Source organism: Danio aesculapii, chromosome 9, assembly GCF_903798145.1.
Source record: "Danio aesculapii chromosome 9, fDanAes4.1, whole genome shotgun sequence".
Taxonomy (NCBI): Eukaryota; Metazoa; Chordata; class Actinopteri; order Cypriniformes; family Danionidae; genus Danio; species Danio aesculapii.
Genome location: NC_079443.1, coordinates 22,241,146 through 22,260,826, shown reverse-complemented (window position 1 = coordinate 22,260,826; position 19,681 = coordinate 22,241,146). Strand labels below are relative to the sequence as shown.

The window sequence follows — 19,681 nt, the reverse complement described above, 5'->3', positions numbered from 1 at the left end:
ATCATGATTTTGCAGGATGAGTACAACAAATGCATTCATTGTCAGACTGATAATGTAATGAACATTGTGTGATGTAAAACGGCAGAGCGATAAAAACAGCATAGCATTCAAAGTAAACAGTAGCCAACATCATGTTCTGGAAATACTTCATGAAAATCAATTGGTTTAGAATACATCAAAATAGCATCAGCATATATTCTCTGACCTGGATTATCACCTTCTATTTTTTTTTTTTGCAACAGCTATAACCTGTGCAGGATACAAATTATATAGAGCAGGGAAGGGGTACCAAATTAATTTCCACTGAGGGCCACTTTAGCATTATGGCAGCCCACAAAGGACTCAAATAACTGAGACTTTATAAATGTTACTACTCCTTAACATATTGTTATATTATTGTCTCTTGATTTTCATAGTAAAGTATTGTATAACAAAGTAAAAAAAACAAATATATTCTTGTATTTGTGTAAATGCAATAGAAATTAGAGTTAGAGTTAGATATAGTGTTACTTCTCTGAGTTACTTTAACATGAAGATTTTTATCAGGTTAAGAAACCCATATTAAGTAAATAAATGGTAACACTTTATTTTGATGGTCCATTTGAGTATTAGTAGACTGTCTGCTTAATATATGCTGATACTGCTCATTCAACAGACATTTAACTGACTATAAGAAACTTTGCAAGTACATGTCAACTTACGCTAACCATAACCCTAACAGTCTACTTAGTTGGCATGTAGATGCAATGTAATTTAAATTCAACAAACGGACCATCAAAATAAAGTCTGACCAAATAAATACCAAACTTTATCACATTTGATAGAAGCAGAACTATGGAACAACTAATAATTTTGAGGTAGTAATGAGTGAATTTCATAAATGTCAAATAAATCCTGCTTAGTATGGAAACTGCTGTCTAGCGCATCGCAAAACAAATGCATTATGGGAGATGTAGTTTTTATAGACAATATACAGCAGCACTGATTTTTATAATAATGCTGGATCCACATCAATTCTGCGCATTTGCGGTAAACATTTGCAATGACATTGTAATATTAATGTACTGAAATTCGCATTTGGTGTGATCATATGATCTTGCTGGCCACATAAAACAATAAAGCTGCCGAATTTGGTCTTCAGGTTGAAACATAGCAAGTCGAGGTAACATGATTTAGAGCCAAATATAAATAAACATGACGAGCATTTCCAAAACACAGTGGCATTGCCAGATTTCTGAAGCGTCAGTGTCACAATAGTGTCAGTGAAGCAAGCAAAGAAATTAGTTTTTTTGCGGCAGACAAAACAGAACAATAGAGATAGTATGCTCATTTTAACATTACCTTGGTCAGTGGAGCCCTCTTTCCACAGTTGATTCCCCCTATCTGGACCATATTGGGCATTTGCGGTCTAGGGAACTCAAAGGCAAAGTCATACCTTAAAAGCCAAACTGCACCATGACCTAACAGCTCTGCGTATGTAGTGTCCTTCTGCAGATATTTAGAGGCCAGTTCATCTGCAGATTCATACATACTGCGGCAAAGGAAACCTTCAACAACTGTCAAAAGTGTGTTTACTAGTCTCTGAGGGAAAGTCATCTTATCAGTGAAACCACTGGAGTAGCGAGGCATGAAAGAAGGAGGTGAAGGACACTGAGCAGCTGTTTCATCAAGTCGACAAGGAATCAAACGCAAGAAGTAAACGGCAGGAATCGAGAAGGAGTCAGCAATGATAGTGCCACAGGGTAGGAAAGGATCGGTGAGCAAAGCATCAAATCCCATGTCTCTTAGACTCTTCATCAGTGGCTCGTTGTACAGCAGTCCTTCACATGTTTTCGACTGCATAGTTAGGAACTGCAATAGATTCCTGAAACTGACAACAATATCAGTTAACTTCGGTGGACTTTCCAATGCACTGTTCTTTATGTCTTTCAGATTTTCCTCCAGATCATCATGGGTGAAGGATACAGGATAAGTCTTGGTGCTGTATTTCCCAGACTTTTTGATCAGAATACTAGTTTCAGGGACCAGAACCATCATCTCATGTCCCCTATTAGACAGCTCTTCCACCAGGATCTTCATGCTCAACCAATGGCTGCCATCCACTGGCATGACAAGCACCTTTCCAGCTTGCACAGACTCAGAAGAGAACAAGCACAGCAAGGCGAGAAGCCCCAGAGCAGGAACAGACAGTGTTCTCCTCATCTCTCCAATGTTTATACAGTAGTTAAAGAGCAGAAGTACAGTATGTGAACAGTAGTGTAATGTTCTCAAAATAGGAGTGGCTTCCTACCCAGCCACATGGGAAGTGTTGATATCTTGCTGTAGGACGCTACTAATAAGCTCAGACATTTGTGCTTTGTCACTGCACAGCAGTTTAAAGTCTTGCCATAGTAGGTTAAATGTAGCTCTTGGTTAATGATTTCAAGAACATACGAGCATAAAATGACTGTCATAAGTTAGATACAAAGATAAAGTGGGTCAAATGTCTGTAACATGTCAGCAGTCTTATTTTAAATTTAGTTCATGCAGTAAGTATCAAACAATGAGCACTATTTTTTCAGGTTACATTTCATATATACAGTATATAATTGTCATCAATATGTCAAAAATATGCAGGGTTAAATAGATTTTCTGTTTTTTGTTGTCTGTATGCAGATTGAATGACTAAACAATAATAATAGATTATGCCATTCCCGCACGGAAAGAACCTATATGTTTTAATATAGGGTTTGGTATAGGGTTTTAATATATGTGACATATAAAATTGTCCGTTTTCCTATATTATATGTAATAGGATAATGTAGTTTTACATGTGTCACATGTATTAAAAACCTATAACAAACCCTTTATTAAAAGATATATGTTTATATAGGTTCTTTCCATGTGGGTTAGAAGGAAGATTAACTACATTTTTACTAAGAATTTTAAGAATTTGTAAATGTATACAATGACACTTTTTCCTTGAATATAATGTCAACTTCATGACATTTATGACCAGACATTTCTGACTTTGTAAAATTTGTAAATTAATAATCACACAAGGGATGTACTACCCTGTATGTATAAGTTGCAGTTAAATAAATAATTGGTCAAAAAATGGGTCATGACCCAAGTCTTGCAAATAAGTTATAGTCTTTCCAAAAAGTTTTGTAGGGGGAAAAAACTTACAGTTTCATAGAGGAGAATAGTAAGAATACCTGTTATGCAACTTCCATATTTCACATGGGAACTCTTAGGAAGTCATGCAAATACATGAACTCTCACTTACTAAAGGGTTGTGGCAAGAGGGGCTTGTCATTCCAAAGCAAACTACTCTGAATGAAAAAAAAAAGCTGAGAGAAAGATTACTAGACATGTTTTACACGCAAGGACCAGTTTGCTGCTTAATCATTCTTACTTTGATTCATTAGTAAAATAACTTGTTGAAAAGCTATTCATTGAAAAAAAACATTTAACCAACCCAAAGGCATATAAACATGTTTGATCAAAACTCTTAATGAATTTATAGTAATTACCCTACAAAACTAGGTCTAAAGTAGGGCTGGGATGATAAAGGATATTATATCGAATCATGTTAAAATTTGTCAATAAATATGAAAAGCTCTGGACTTATTTTACTCTATATTGTTTCATAAGCCAATCACACAGCAGAAATGTGCATCAATGGCAGTCTAAAAGTGTGCTGATATTAGAGATGTACTGAATTTTTGGCCAGACGAAAATACGTTATGCCACTTAATGGACTAATTTATGTGGCTTTAATCGTTGCTGGGGTACTATTTTAAATCTGGAAGCATTAACAACTTGTATACAAAATATATATCGTTATCGTTCAATATGGAAAATTATTATCAAGATTGCATTATTGCCATATTTGCCAGCCCTAGTCTAAAGCCAATCCGAAAATGAAATCATACCCCAGTTACTGTAACATCAAGTCTCTTTTTCTATATTACAACAAACAAATTATTTACATTTCATTATGAACTAATGGTGAGATAAAGTATGCATGAACTAATCATGAACTAACTTTAAACACAACATAATACACATGAGTTCATGTATAAACAAAGGCTACCTTAACTAATTGCAAGACATTATATATTGTATTAATTAACGTATTCGTTTTAGCTAAATATATCTAACATGAACTCAGGACCAGTTAATGTATCTTTATGTCATGACTTTACTAGGAGCGCATTATCCTTAACTTATTGTTAAATAATCATGAACTGCTGTGTTTAAATGTAACAGTTACGCATATCTGTCTGGTGTGTGTTGAAAGCAATAGAAAGTGCTCAGGCTACATCAACTGAACAGCTTTAATATCTGTGTATCTATGTATAGTCACATATTAGTACTTCATTATTCATGTACTGCTATTGTAAAGTGTTACCGACTACATACGGCTTGAGTATAATTTATTAACCTTAAAATGTTTCTATCAAGATAAACCAATTAAAATCTGTTTGTGTGCTGAGCCTTTTCTATTCAGGTTTAAGTGCTTCTCCAAGTTTAACATACAGAACCATTTACTAGTGTAACGCAGGCCAGCTAGCGAAGTGCTATGCAGGTAAACCTCACTCCTTTGACCTCAAACGGTGACAGACACTAGAGGCCATGGTCTTTAGCTTCCTTGTTAGGGCAACCAAGTTCCATACAAAGAATCACTGGTTCGATCCCAGCTCAGACCGGGGTTGGGTGCAGTAGGATCGGTGGGTTAAACTAGCCTTGGTCTTAACAATAAAACCAAAAAACATCGTGCTTTTGGACTATATTGCATCACATAATTTTAAATGTACTGAAAAGTTCCTTGCATGCATATTAGATTTCTTTACCACACTCATCCGGTATTACTTTAAAGTAGAAATCTGTGTTTTCTTGATTATTTGTTTAATTCAATTCAAGATGACAACAGAGATTAACCATTAAATTTAATCCACAGCTCTACTTGTTAAACAGCAAGCCTAAAATGAATTGAAGACTTACATGCGTTAAAGGTTTTGGCTTCTGGTTAACTGTTGCTCCAATCATCACCATGTTTGGCATCACTGGGCGTGGAAATTCCAATGCAAAGTTAAAGCGCAAAAACCAGAGAGCTGCGCGGCTGAAGATTTCAACCATCGATGTTTTTCTCTGAAGCAAATGTGAAGCAATTTCATCTGCACGAGCAAATAGAAGTTTGCAAGCCTTGGGCTGAAGAAGAGCCCTTACAAAGTTTATACTTCTTTGCCAGAGATTCATGCGGTCAGTAAAATGAGTAAATGTTTGTGGAACATAAGACGGTGGAGCTGGGCATTGACTGGCAAGAGTGTCAACACTACACGGATGGTTTATTTGCATGTAAATGGCTGGAATTGAGAGATATTCACCGGCAATAGCTCCAACTGGCTCAAATGGATCGGTGAGAATGGCATCAAAGTTGTAGTCTTGTAGTTTCTTCATCAAGTCCTTGTTATAGAGCAAACCCTCAGCGTTCCTCAGTATAAATGTTTGCAGAACATTAAGTGTGAAAAAGAATGACTGGAACTTGGCCAGGTCTGTAGAGATGTCAATACTCAGAATGGCATTTAATTCAGTGGCTAATCCCGCTTCTAGTTCAGCCTTGGTGTAGTTCACTGGATATGTCAGAGTGATGGTGTTCTCTGAAGGACCCATACTCAGGCTTGCTTCTGGGATGACGACCACCACCTGGTTTCCTCTCCTCCCCAGCTCCTCAACAATAGGCTTCAACCCTAACCAGTGACTGCCATCTGTCGGAATAACCAACAGTTTCCCAGCTTCAGCTGAACCAAGGAGGAACAGACTCACGAGCAACCACAAGCCAGCCATTTGTCAGTGATGTGAAGAACAGTGGCAATGGCAGGAGAAGAAAATACCCATGTAAATGTAACCATACAGGCTAAAGTACAATCTTACAATCAGTATGGACTAGGTTCAAATGGGTGGAGATGCAGATAGCATGTGCACAGCCAAATATGGCATTATAGCAATCACCGTCATTCACTTGTTTGTCGATTATTCATATTTATGTGCAACGAAGAACTTCAAATTAAATTTTACACTGGGTTCTAAACCTTGTTTAAATTAGTTACCGTAATCCTAATTAGATATTGATTGTCCTGACATTAAAAAGCTTTAAAGAACAATAATCTAACAGCAGGGATCCAGAAAAAATAAAAATGATTCATCAATGTACACCGTACATTACATGCTCTCGTATTACTGCACTTAAATTCACAATTTCATGGACCATGTTATGGTGACCTGGAAAAACAGCTCTGACCTATACCTTCACCAATGAGAATGTCATTTGCTCTGGCCATACTACCAATAATGCTCTAACAATCAAACATGTTTACAATCACATGCCCCATTAAAATCCATTTATGTGTGAGGCTTTTGTGTTCGTGTTTAAGCCCTAGTCTAATTTCAACATGCGGACACAATTACTAGCCTTGGTTTCAGCATAAATTTTCATTTGTGCACAACCTGCTACAGCAATATTTAACCTCTGCTTCATTTTGTTAGGGAACTAAAGTGGATGGAAGCAAAGTTTGCATGACTGCGTTTAATACTGGACATCTACATTCTGATTGGTTGCCACAAAACGGCATAATTTTTACCTTAAAGAAGTATTACCATAAAGTATTACCATAAAGTTTACCTAATTCCAACTCTCTTCGATGCCCACACCGCCCAAGATGCCCTGTGTCACTAGCTCACATTGAAAATGTATGCCTTTTTGCATTTTTCAGAAACCTTTAGGGCATGGATTAGATAACGGCTTGAGTATAATTTATTCCATGTTTCTGAAGATTCAGTGAATAATATTTTACAACATGCCTTAAGTACACTCTCAAAGTCTGCACAAGTTTTCACTGATTGTAAAAAGTAGTGTGAATGGTTTGCATTTTTTGAGACATTAGAACAACTGACAATGCTCATGAGCATCTTACCTTGGTCAGTGGAGCCCTCTTTGCACAGTTGATGCCCCCAATTTGGACCATGTTTGGCATTTGGGGTTTAGGGTACTCAAAGGCAAAGTCGTACCTTAAAAGCCAAACTGCACCATGACCTAACAGCTCTGCATATGTGGTGTCCTTCTTCAGATATCTAGTGGCAAGTTCATCAAAGCTGGCAAAAAGTTGGTAGCATAGATACTTTTCGAAAACTGTCATAAGAGTGTTTATCATTCTCTGAGGGAAAGTCATCTTATCTGTGAAACCAGTAAAGAAGCGAGGGATAAATGATGGAGGTGAAGGACACTGAGCAGCTGCTTCATCAAGACGACAAGGAATTCCACGCAAGAAGTAAACAGCAGGAATTGAGAAGTAATCAGCAATGACAGAGCCACAGGGCAGGAATGGATCAGTGAGCAAAGCATCAAATTTCGTTTCTCGAAGACTCTTCATCAGGGGCTCGTCATATAGCAGTCCTTCACAGGCTTTCACCTGCATATTAGTGAACTGGATCAGATTTCCCAAAGCACCCACGATATCAATGAATCTTGGAGCTTTCTCAATTGCTGTCTTCCTTATGTGGTCCACGTGAGCATTCAGCTCATCAAAGGTGTAGGGAACACGGAAAGACTTGGTGGTGAAATTCCCAGACTTCCCAATCAGAATACTAGTTTCAGGGACGAGGACCACCATCTCATGACCCCTACTAGACATCTCTTCCACCAGGATCTTCATGCTTAACCAATGGCTGCCATCCACTGGCATGACAAGCACCTTTCCAGCTTGCACAGTCTCAGAAGAGAACAAGCACAGCAAGGCGAGAAGCCCCAGAGCAGGAACAGACAGTGTTCTCGTCATCCCTCCAAAAATTGTGGGGCAGAGAGGCATGTGCCACTTCTAAAAAGACTTTTAGAATTTAAGGGGCGTTAAAACTTGTCAAAGAGGGAGTGAAGGTTGATAGGTCATCGGTTGCGTGTTCAGCCCAAATAATAAGCTCAGATGATTACGATTTGTCTCTGCACAGAAGTTTAAAGTCTAACAAGTGGGTTAAAAGTAGCTCTGGGTTAATTATTTCAAGAGTGCATGCACATTACATAGTTATTTAGAGATATCGCTCTTTATACAAAGGTAATGAGGAACAAATGTCTGCAACAGATTAGTATACTGGTAACACTAGTTTTGTTAACATTAGTTAGTGCATTAGATATTTATAGATATTTATATATACAGCATTTATAAACAGAGGATGTACACATAAATCAGCACATATCATTTTGAAATTTAACTTAAAAATAAACACATGATCATCATAGAAAATGTGTATTCAAGTCGCTGTTAGTACAAATGGCGTTTAGAAGTTGATCAGACAAAAACTAATATCTCAGGTCACTGACAGTAGATTGAACCATACCTGAATATTTTCCAAAAGTTTTTCTCCTCATACTATTTTTAAAATCATATATCATTCTAGTATTTAAGAGTCTGATTAATAGATACATTTGATTAAGCTCAATGCCTTGATCTTTACAATGTTACTCGCATAGTTACTTAAACTCAGGTAAATTCTGCAAGTCACTATGGTTGGATTGTAGTAGTATTGCCTCATGTTGTACAATTTCAGGCATTTTTCCCAGCTCCTCCCTTTACACAAAGCAAAACAAGGCAGTCACGCACGAACTTGAACTCTTACATAGGAGAGGGCTCTGGCACGAGGGGCTTAGTGAGAACACATTACTCTGAATGAAAGAAAGCTCTGAGAAAAAGATTACGAAGCACATTTTTTGCATACAAGTCTGCTGCTGAATCCTTCTTGCATAAGGAAAATATCTACAATCCGTAAACAAACAGAATTTATATTTAAGCATGCTTGAATACAAATAATCCCTTATTTATCAGGAGTCACCACAGCAGATGAATCGCCAACTACTACGGCATATGTTTTACACAGTGCATACTGCAATCCAGTACTGGGAAACACCCATACGCTCTCACATTCACACACACACACACATACACTACGGCCAATTTAGTTAATTCAATTCACTTATAATGCATGTCTCTGGACTGTGGGGAGAAAACCTGAATATGAACATGGGGAGAACATACAAACTCCACATAGAAATGCCTGCTGGCCCAGCCGGGACTCAAACCAGTGACCTTTTTGCTGTGCGGCCACAATGCTTACCACTGAGCCATCGTGCTGCCCCTGTATATAATTCCTATGTATTTATTGAAATGACACAACAAGCACATCTTGAGGGTGTTTTCACACCTAGTTTGTTTAACCCCTTAAAGGGCACCTATGGTGAAAAATCTACTTTTCAAGCTGTTTGGACAGACATATGTGCATGTATGGTGTATAGATCATCATATTGGGGTGATATAAACACACCCAGTCCTTTTTTTTTTCAATTTAGCAACATAAAAACAGTGGACCAATTGGAGCGGTTTTCAGATCGACTGAGTGCGTTCCCCTCGCCCACCAAATTGATTGACAGCTGTGCATATTAACATGTCCTGGTAGTCATGTGTATAATCATATAAACAAGACCAGACGTGTGCAAAGCAAACGGGAATAAAAGGTGTGTTCAGTTTGCTAGGATCATCAATCATCATCAAATGTGATCAAGAGTAAGTTTCACATGTTTAAAATGTTTTAAAACAGAGCATGTGTAATGAATTACAGCGATTTAGCTTAACTTTACTTCATCAGCACAGCCGCGTGTCAGAACAATTATAAAGGACGCTTCAATCCCGGTTTGTGGACGTTAAATCAGGTTTATTGTGTACATTAACATAACAGATATCCATACAGCAGTGGAGATTAACCTGTATCCTGTCACATATGCGTGCAAAAAGAGTGCGGGACGGGCGCGTCTGTCTCTCTCTCTGTGTGTCTGTGTGTGTGTGTGTGTGCGTGTGAACTTTGTGTGACTCATCGATGCAACAGCACAACAAATACTCATTGGTAAAGTTCTTACTGGAGTATTTCTCACAAACGCTACGAGAGATCTGCTTCCTTTAAGTCTGTCTGTTGTCTGACGCAGCCGAGGAAGGAGATTGAGGCACGCAGAAAGGCACGTAGAAACGGTGGGCGGGGACGACTAGCCTTAAAGGAGCAGTACACCAAAACCGCCACCTAGTGAAAAAATGTATAAATAGGAATTTATTAAAAGGTATAATAAAAAAATCTGATGGGTGTTTTGAGCTGAAACTTTACAGACACATTCTGGAGACGCAAAACACTTATATTAAATCTGAAAAAAGGGATAACCTAGATGCCCTTTAAAACGCTCTCAGAGCAGTTCAGCTTGTATATGTGAACAAACCAAGTGACCTCAGACCCCACCAACGCCCCAGAGCTGATCTGAGCATGGTTCATTTGTTGTCCGTTTGTGGTCTGATATCTTTATATGTGAAAGCAATGAGATCCTGGTCTGTTTGCTGTACCTGCAGTAATTGCAGTAACAACAGAAAACGTCTCACCTTGATTATGAAAGAGGATTGCATCAAAAACTAGTTATCCTCAACACATAAAAATATAAGGATGAACCGCAAGCTGGATGAATCTATTAAATTATGTGACTATTCTGATCTGTAGAAAAACCAAACGAATTACATTCAGTTGGAGTAAGAGGTCTTATGAATGAATCTCTTAGGGGAAATTATTGTTTTTAGAAAAGTATTTGTGGTATTCATGTTCATTTTGTCTCTGGACTATACATATTAAAGCATTTTCAATATTAAAGTGTTCATAAATTATTTGTTTAATGGAAAGAACACAGAAAAAAATCGTTTTTATGAATATTCTTCTATTAATCATATAACTTGATTTGAAGTTCATTTTAAACTTTAAATTTAGTTGTGTTACATTTAATTTTCACAAAGAAACATGCAGCATTAGCCCAATAAAAACAAATACATTATTATTTATTGTATAATGTCTTCAGCCTTGTGTTTAAACCAAAATCCACTGCTGCACAACAATGCAAGAACAAGAAAGATTCTGAGATCACATTTTATTGCTGAAGAGAACTGAAAAAAGGATTGCATTCTTTTTGAGTCCCCTATATTGTAAACACTAGAAAGACTGAGATCACTAATGACTGGTTTCCTTCCTGGTTCCCTTTAAGTGAACTCCATGTGGTTGTTGTGTGAAAACATTCTTTTTTGTTTACACCACATCTTAATGAGAACTAGGGCTGCAATATGCAAAAATATGTTGTTTCAACATTGATATCGCAATGTGCATCTCCACAATAGTTACATCACAAGATATGCACTTTTGAATCTGAATTAAACTTGACCAGGAGCTACAGAATTGTATCTGAATAATGTATTTATGGGTAATTCTTCAACTACGGGCACATTTAAGTCCTTTGATCATATATCCAAAAATATACATCATTTTGATCAAATTCCTTTTTCTTTGTCAAACTAGCAATAAAACCTACTTTTAAAAAATGTACTAGCTTTCTATTATATTTTTTTCATATTATTCAACCTCCTTTTAGGGGTCAAAATCACTGTTTTCGCCTTGTTGCACACCCAGAGTTTTACACTTCAACCATAAAAATTATATTTCAAAATATTATTTATCTGGTAACTATTAATGTGTCATAATTAAGCACTCGTGAAATAATTTCAATATTTTATAGTTATTAATGTGAGACTATTATTAATATTATTTTTTATACAAAATATAGCTGTCGCACAGTATCTCTGTCATTTCCACCACAACACTGAAATTTCGCTTTAAATGTTTTTGTGAAAGATTATGTAGGTGGTTTCTATGAAAATGAATAGTGCCATCTGAGAACATGTTCAAGATGAAGGGAATTTAAATTTTCATCAACAACACTTGAAGAAAAATCAAGATAAATATTGCTTGATAGGTAAATACATTTATTCTACGTCATTTCCAAACATGTTGTACCTTTAAAGGCATTTTAAAAAACAAACAAAATGAAGGTAAATAAGTGTATTTTGTATACATGAAAGGCTAGTATCAATTCAAAGCTAATCAGTGAAGCTATCTCTAACTTTTTAACAATAAACTGTAAAATGTCATTTCCACCACGCTGCCCACCATAGTGGAAAAGACAGCATGTGGTGGAAATGACATTTATGGTTTCAAAACACAATTAATATGGATTGCAAAAGTACAGGGGTTGATCAATGACACTGAAACGCTGCCAAATTTAGTGTTGGAGGTTTCATGTCTAAATTTGAGCAGCTGGTGGCCAATCGTCATTGATTTCACATACCACCAGAAAGAGCAGAGTGTGAAGGTCTGATTTGCAGAGTAACAGCACAGTTTTGCACACAACATTAAGTCATATGGTGACTTATCAGAGTTCACAAGAGGATAAAATGTTGGTGTGCGTCTCGCTGGCACATCTGTGACTAAAACAGCAAGTCTTCGTAATGTATCAAGAGCCACGGTATCCAGAGTAATATCAGCAAACTACCAAGAATAAGAACCACATCCAACCAAAGTAACTATGAACGCAAGAGGAAGCTGTTTGAAAGGGATGTCCGGGTCCTTACACCGATTGTATCCAAAAAACATAAAACCACAGCTGCCCGACTGACTACAGAATTAAACGTATACCTCAACTTTCCTGTTTCCACCAAAACTGTTTGTCGGGACCTCCACAGGGTCAATTTACATGGCCAACTGCTCACTCATGCCAATGCCAAACGCCTGTTTCAAAGATGCAGCAGCCAAAATCTTGTTCTGTGGATAATGTGAAATATGTTTTCTTAACCCTTATAGACCTTGGCAAAGTCTCGTAGATATTTTGGCAAAAATATTAGGGGAATTGTCGGCGCCAGTGGTGTAGTGGTTAGTGCGTCGACACATGCACTCCGGTGCTCACGGCGACCCGAGTTCGATTCCCGCCTTGCGGTCCTATGCTGATCCTTCCCCTTTCTCTGCTCCCCATGCTTTCCTGTCAATACTCTCTACTGTCCTATACAATAAAGTTGAAAACCCCTAAAAAATAATAAAAAAAAAATATTAGGGGAATTAAAAAATCTTAAATATAAATGACTAATGTTCTCCACTGCTGAAAGCATCATACGTGCTCAGAGGAGTCTGTGCTCACTTCTCAGAGCATTCTGATCAGTTTAAGAAAAATATTAATCTAGATGAGAATGCAGGATTTTTTATTAGAATAAACCAGGGCTGGGCATAAAATGTTTTCATAAAATAAGTTGGTCAATTTGTAATTGTTTTTTGTAATTTGTAAAGTGTTTTAAGTTTACAGAAAACTAGAAAGCAATAAATTACTATTTTGACTGTTTTCTTCAATGCATATTCCACAAAATTGAGATTCTGCTGCTATGATAGGGATGTGCTCTTTTCAGTCACAAACTGCTCTCTGCACATCAGCATTTTTAAGCTTGTTTGGCAGCTGTGCGCTTGTGTTACATTGATGCAATTCTATGAACATGTGTTAATAAAAGAAAGATTTTTAAAGATATTTGAACTCCAAAATACAACTTTTTTTTCTGTGTTAACATTTATCCATTATTTTAAAATTATTGTCACTATTTTTGACTGTTTGGCAGCGTTTTGGGACCAAATAATAATAATATAAGTATGCTATTGGCTATTTCCAGCTGTTTTTGTGCAGTCATACAAAAAAAGTGGGATCAATAGGCAGTTGTTTCTGCAGTATACTATTTAGAATTGTCTTAAAACATATATTTTATGATGTAAGCAACACAGCTAAAGCAAATAAAACCAACAATGCATGTTTTAAATTGAAAGTGTGCGAATAATGAAGGATCGACGATAATTTGTCATATTGTTTGCACCAAGGGGGCCCCAAATAAAATCCTGCTAAGGGCTCCCTGAAGGCTTGGGCCGACCCTGATTGTGATTATTTCATTTTTGTATCTGATTACTGTTAGACTCCTTAGACAACCATGAAATAGAGCTATTTAACCAACTTGTGAAACTGTATTCGTATTGAAAAATCTATTGCATAGAAATAAAATATTACAACATCAGATTTTTCCAATATTGTGCAGCCCTAATGAGAAGTCTGAACTCTGTGTAATCTGTGCAGCAGTGGATTTTGATTTTAATACAATGAGATTGATGGCAAACAGTACATGAAGTATATCCTTTTATTAGGCTATTACTTCATGTTTATTTGTGAAATATAACAAATAAATGGCATAAAAGAAATATCATAATATAAACAAAGTAAGGCTTTGTCAGTGCTCTAGTTAGAGGCAACCACTGCGTTTCATTCAGGATCCAAAGCATGAAGCATTTTTTATTTAAATTACTAGAATGTATAATAAAAAAAAAAATTAAACAAAATCAAATGCTTTGACATTAGTTTTGTAAAACTTGTTATAAAATGTGAAGGAAACAGCAGATGAGCAGATGAACAGATTCACATATGAACTGCAGTGATATACTATAGGCCTAGGTGTAAACTATAAACAAGGAATCGCTGCTGTAAACAAGGAATCTGCATTCATAGACGTCAACTGCAATTTGTTTGCCATCTCAACTGATATGATTCATAACATATTTGAAGCAATTTTAAACTAGTTCTTGGTTTATTCGTACATCCCTATGTTTTTATCTGTTGAGGATGCTGGTGTTTGATGTAATCCTTTCCAAATTTCAATAAGTGCAGAGCTCGTTTGTTTTGTAGCTGTAGCTGTTTTGTAGCTGTTATAGCTATAATGTTATGGCTTTTGTTTCAGCAGTGATTGCTGCAGTTACTCTAGGTACAAGGTACAAGCCTCCAGGTACACGTCAAAAAGAATAGCAAAATGGACAGATATCTCATTAATTTCACATAACACAAAATTATTGAATCACAAACCAAACGACAAATGACTATATTACCTTTGGGATAGGATTAGGGTGGTCTGAGATCACTTGGTTTATTCACATTTATACACTGAACCACTACAAGAGCATTTGAATGGGTTAACTAGATGTGAAAACACCTTGAATCTTAAACAATCCTGTTTGTTTGAGAAACTTTTAAACTCTTAAAAAATTCTAAAAGAGCTTATCAGTCAGTCAGTCTTATAAAGTCTAATCAGTGACATAAATGACTTGGAACTGGGCTTAACTAGTTGTGACAAAGAACTTGATTAATCCAGAAACAATGAAGAAGACTTGAAGCAGGATGGAACCATGCAGCAAAATAATTAAAAATTAAAAATCACTCCAGACCTATTATGCTGAAATGTAGGCGAGAAACCACAGTCTACATTCAACATTTTACCTTTAAGCATTTAGCAAATGCTTTTATCCAAAGCAACTCACAAATATGATCACACAACCCGGAGCAGTGGGCTTCCTGGTTAGAAGTTTAGAGTTCTGTGCCTTGTTCAAGGGCGTCACCTCAGCCATAGTATTGAGGATGGAAGAGCATGCTGGTTATTTACTTCCACCAACAACCTCTGCTGGTGCTAGGACGCAACCTTTGAATTAGTCCAATTCTCTTACCATTAAGGCAGCTCCCCCCTTTAGCAACCAGCTCTGGGTCCAGAAATCTCAAAGTTTGGGTGAGGTGGACTGTGGGTGCTGGTAGTGTAAGGGTGTACTCTCACTAGGTACAGTTGCCTTGAACCGTGCCGAAGCATGCTTGAACCCCCCCCCCCCCCCCCCCCCTTTTCCCCTGATGGCCTGCACTCACATTGCATCTGAGCTTGAGCATGTTATGTCATCGATGATGCGCTGTTCAGTTTAACAAAAGAGAAGCGCTCTCGCTCAGCACAGTGGAGGTTGCTTTAGTTACATCATTTTAGTTGTTTGGGATGCAGTGACATGCAGTCAAATAATTTTCCAAACGGATCAGCCACTTTTGACACTCATAAAGAATCATAAAAGTCCTCTTGCTGCAGGTATTAGGAGGTTTCCTGAAGGTGCAGCTGTCGTGAAGCGAGGGGTTTGCGTCTTTAATAAACTACGCCAGTTTGTGTTCATTGAACAGTAAGAAAGATTAATAAATTGATATGAAACAGTCCCCAATTCCTCTTTCTCTTACCAATAGCACCCTATCTACATATAATTACTTAATTTCCTTGTTGGGCCATATCAAAGCATGTGCCTTTATTTTAAGCATTCAGTCATATCTAAAAAAAACACACAGAGGCTAGCCTCACTCTATGCGGAAGATATCCTAAAACCTCTGCGTCTCCTCAAAGTATCATCCTCCCTGCAAAATGTGAATGACTTGAATGGCTGCCAAAGCTGTAAGTCCAGCAAGTACACTGCTACATCATGCTACATAATTAAACAAAAAAGTAGATTCCATACAAATAAGCGCAACAAAACAGTGCGCACAACACAATGGTGGATTGAGCAAACTAGTGATTTAATCAAGAGGCAGATGTGGGAGATCAAAGCAAACAACAAGTAGCCATGAAAATTTATACTAATAGGAAAGTGAACAGGAAAACAATACAAAACAAACTGAAATTTGTATTCAAGCACTAACCAGCCCTGACAAGATGAAGAAGAAATAGATTCTACACATGTTGGAACATTTGTTAATATTTCACAGATGATTGGGGTATAATAAAAAAACTAAAAAAAATGCAATCGGCTAATAATAAAACAGGCGGCACCGTTAATCAGTACTTCATCATAATAAAAAAAATAATAAAATAAATCAGCTATCATGATAACCTGCAGTCAGACTGTAACATGCATAACTGCCAGCATATTTCTCTGTGAAAGGACCAAGGAGAAGTAGTCAACCTTCAACAAACTTTGTTCTTTGCCTCAGTACCCAGACATTGATAAACTTTTTAAATATATTATTAAAGTCAACCCAGGCTCAATCTGGAAACATACATGTAACACTAAATACATTTCTGGAGACCATCAAATGCGTCCCAGGAGCTACATTTTTTTGTAGTTTTTGTTTTCGCAAAGCCATTGTGTACGCTTTTGCAGATCTCCAATTTCTCTAGCGAGTGCCATTCATGCCTGCTGTTCTCTCGTAAATCCACCAGAGGCCGCTGTCGACTGACTGACTGACTGACTGACTGACCAATCAACTGACCCACCCTTCCCTTTACCTAAACCCAACCAATAGTATTTTAAAAGGCACAGATAGACCCACCTACCAATTTCGTTAAACCCAACCGACAGTTTTAAAAAGCAATTCAGAGAAAAAAAAGCTCTTGTCTGATTTTTTACCACATTTTCACCCTGTTATTTACTTGTTTATTTTTATTTTTTGGCTTCTAACTGGACAAACTAGTAACAACCGTTCATACCGAGACAATCGGTCAGCTGGTAAGTGCGAAAAGGAATGGCGTCATACTGGCCCATAGTGTTCATTTATAAAATGAAATGCAGCCATAAGTACTTCTGGCTACATAATTCACGATCTCCAGAAATGTAAATAGAGATATGTTTTTAAAATGATCCTATCTTGGTTAAAGTAGAGATGTTTCAAAAGAAGCATTAATACATTTCTGAAATGATTATGCTTTGTCTACTTACAGACCTTTAACAAGAAAGACTATAGGCATTGATTCTCACAAAACAAATATTTCCCTTTATTGAATAGGTGCTGGTTTTAGGTTTGCTCATCCATTTTAAAATTCTGTGATGATGACAGGTAGCAAGAGAGAAAAGTTAGAAGAGGAACTTGCATGCAAATGTAATCATAGGAGCTTACTTTTGACAGTGGTTTTGGCTTCTTGGTTGCCATTCCTCCAATCATGACCATGTTAGGCATCAGTGGTCTTGGAAATTCAAAGGCAAAGTCAAAGCGCATTAGCCAGAGAGTTGCACGGCTCATGATCTCCACTATAGATGCTCTTCTCTGCAGTAAACGTGAGGCTATCTCATCTGCTTCAGCATACATGTATCTACAAGCCATGTGCTGCAGCAAAGTCCTTACCAGGTTGATACACCTCTGCCACATATTCATCTGGTCAGTAAAGTGGGTATTACGTTGTGGAACATAAGAGGGTGGACTTGGGCATTGGCTTGCAAAAGTATCAACACCACAAGGAAGGTTTACTTGCATATAAATAGCTGGAATGGAGAGATATTCACTAGCAATAACCCCAACAGGCTCAAACGGATCGGTGAGAATTGCATCAAAGCTGTAGCCTTGAAGCTTCTTCATCAAGTCCTCGTTGAAGAGCAGAGCTTCAGCGTTCCTCACGATGAAATTCTGAAGAATTTTCAGTTCAAGGAAGAAAACAAAAAACTTGGAAAGGTCAGTGGAGAAGTCAGTACTCAGAATTTCAGTTAAGTTGCCTTCTAATAACACATGTAGTTCGGCTTTGGTGTAGTTCACTGGATATGTCAGGGTGGTGGTTTTCTCTGAAGGACCCATACTCAGACTTGCTTCTGGGATGACGACCACCACCTGGTTTCCTCTTCTCCCCAGTTCCTCCACAACAGGCTTCATTCCTAACCAGTGACTGCCATCTGATGGAATAACCAACAGTTTCCCAGCTTCAGCTGAACCAAAGAGGAACAGACCCACGAGCAACCACAAGCAAGCCATTTAATCAAAGGTGAAGAAAAAAATCTTTCTCAGTGGATAACCCGAAACAAGCAGGTTTTGTAAAGCTTAAAAATTTCACAACAACCCTACTTTATGTTCAGAAGAGGGGGAGATCTTTGCAGTGGGGTGAGACTTTATCTATACAAGGCAATGAAGCAATCAACTGGGGTGAAAGTCTAGAAATATGCTAAGCCACACACATGAAAAAATGAAATAATGTAAAAAGATGTAAAATTTTATTACTGTGCAACATTTATAGACAATGTATGTTCTTGAAAACTGGAACACTCAAGATAAGCATGACATATAATTTAAGGACTTGTTTAAATGAAATGTAAGGTCTTGTTATTGAAGTATGTTTTGACAGTATAGTATTTTGTAAAAATGTGTTGGTATTTTGGCTATATTGACATTTTTTATACTGCACTTAAGCATAAATAAACTGACTCACAGAAAACCAAGATGCTCTTTAATTTTACACCGAAACACAGAAACATTGGTTACGTATGTAATCATAGTTCTGTGAATTCCTCCTGACAACCAGAGACTGTGTTTACACAGTGGATGACCCATACCAGAAAGGTCACGAGGAAGAAAAAAATCACCAGAAGACATACAGAGTCACTTACGGAGAACAATTGAGCTCACATCCCTAGATTCAGCCACATTGACATTGTAAAATCCTGCAAATGTACATGGAGAAGACCGTATTGCTGCTGCACAGATCTCTGCAAGAGTAACACCCTTAAAAGCAGACCAAGAGGTGGAAATGGCTCTAGTAGAGTGGCAAGTGATGGCACCAGGTATAGGCTGCTGAGCCCTCTTATAGGCCAAAACAATGATTTCAACAATCCATCGTGACAGTCTTTGCTTGCTTAGAGGTGCACCTCTCCTAGCTTCTCCATAACAGACAAACAGATGTTCTGATTATCTTAACTTTGCAGTAGCTGCCACATAAGATTTCAAGGCACGCACGGGGCATAAAAACAGAGAACCTTTGTCAGAAGATGATAGTTAAAAAGATTGCAATTCAATTGACTGGTTAATAAATTGCTGCAACAAAACTTTAGGGAGGAAAGATGGGTTAGGCCAGAGGGTAACACCAGAGTCATTTGGTTTCCATCTCAAACAGAACTGACTCACTGACAAGCGTGCAGCTCACACACTCTCTTTGTAGAAGCAACAACCAAGATGTAA

General features: G+C 37.4%; 2 protein-coding genes across 5 annotated transcripts in view; both read right to left on the bottom strand.

Moving 5' to 3' along the window:
- The window catches only part of LOC130234887 (UDP-glucuronosyltransferase-like), a 47,331-nt gene that overhangs the window by 3,805 nt on the left and 23,845 nt on the right, over window positions 1–19,681 (bottom strand). The window contains exon 1 of one of the 4 annotated variants that reach the window (XM_056465215.1): window positions 6,960–7,939. The exons of 1 other annotated variant lie outside the window; for it this stretch is intronic. In XM_056465215.1, coding sequence (XP_056321190.1) covers window positions 6,960–7,850 — 891 coding nt within the window. In that variant the 5' untranslated portion in view covers window positions 7,851–7,939. Of the gene's footprint in view, window positions 1–1,341; window positions 2,323–4,989; window positions 5,865–6,959; window positions 7,940–19,681 lie in introns of those variants that run through there. 2 more of the 4 variants (XM_056465217.1, XM_056465216.1) reach the window with 2 other exon arrangements.
- LOC130234888 (UDP-glucuronosyltransferase 1A5-like) lies at window positions 17,540–18,511 on the bottom strand. The gene has a single exon (XM_056465218.1). It carries the CDS (start codon window positions 18,482–18,484, stop codon window positions 17,540–17,542), a length of 945 nt encoding a protein of 314 aa, XP_056321193.1. The 5' UTR covers window positions 18,485–18,511.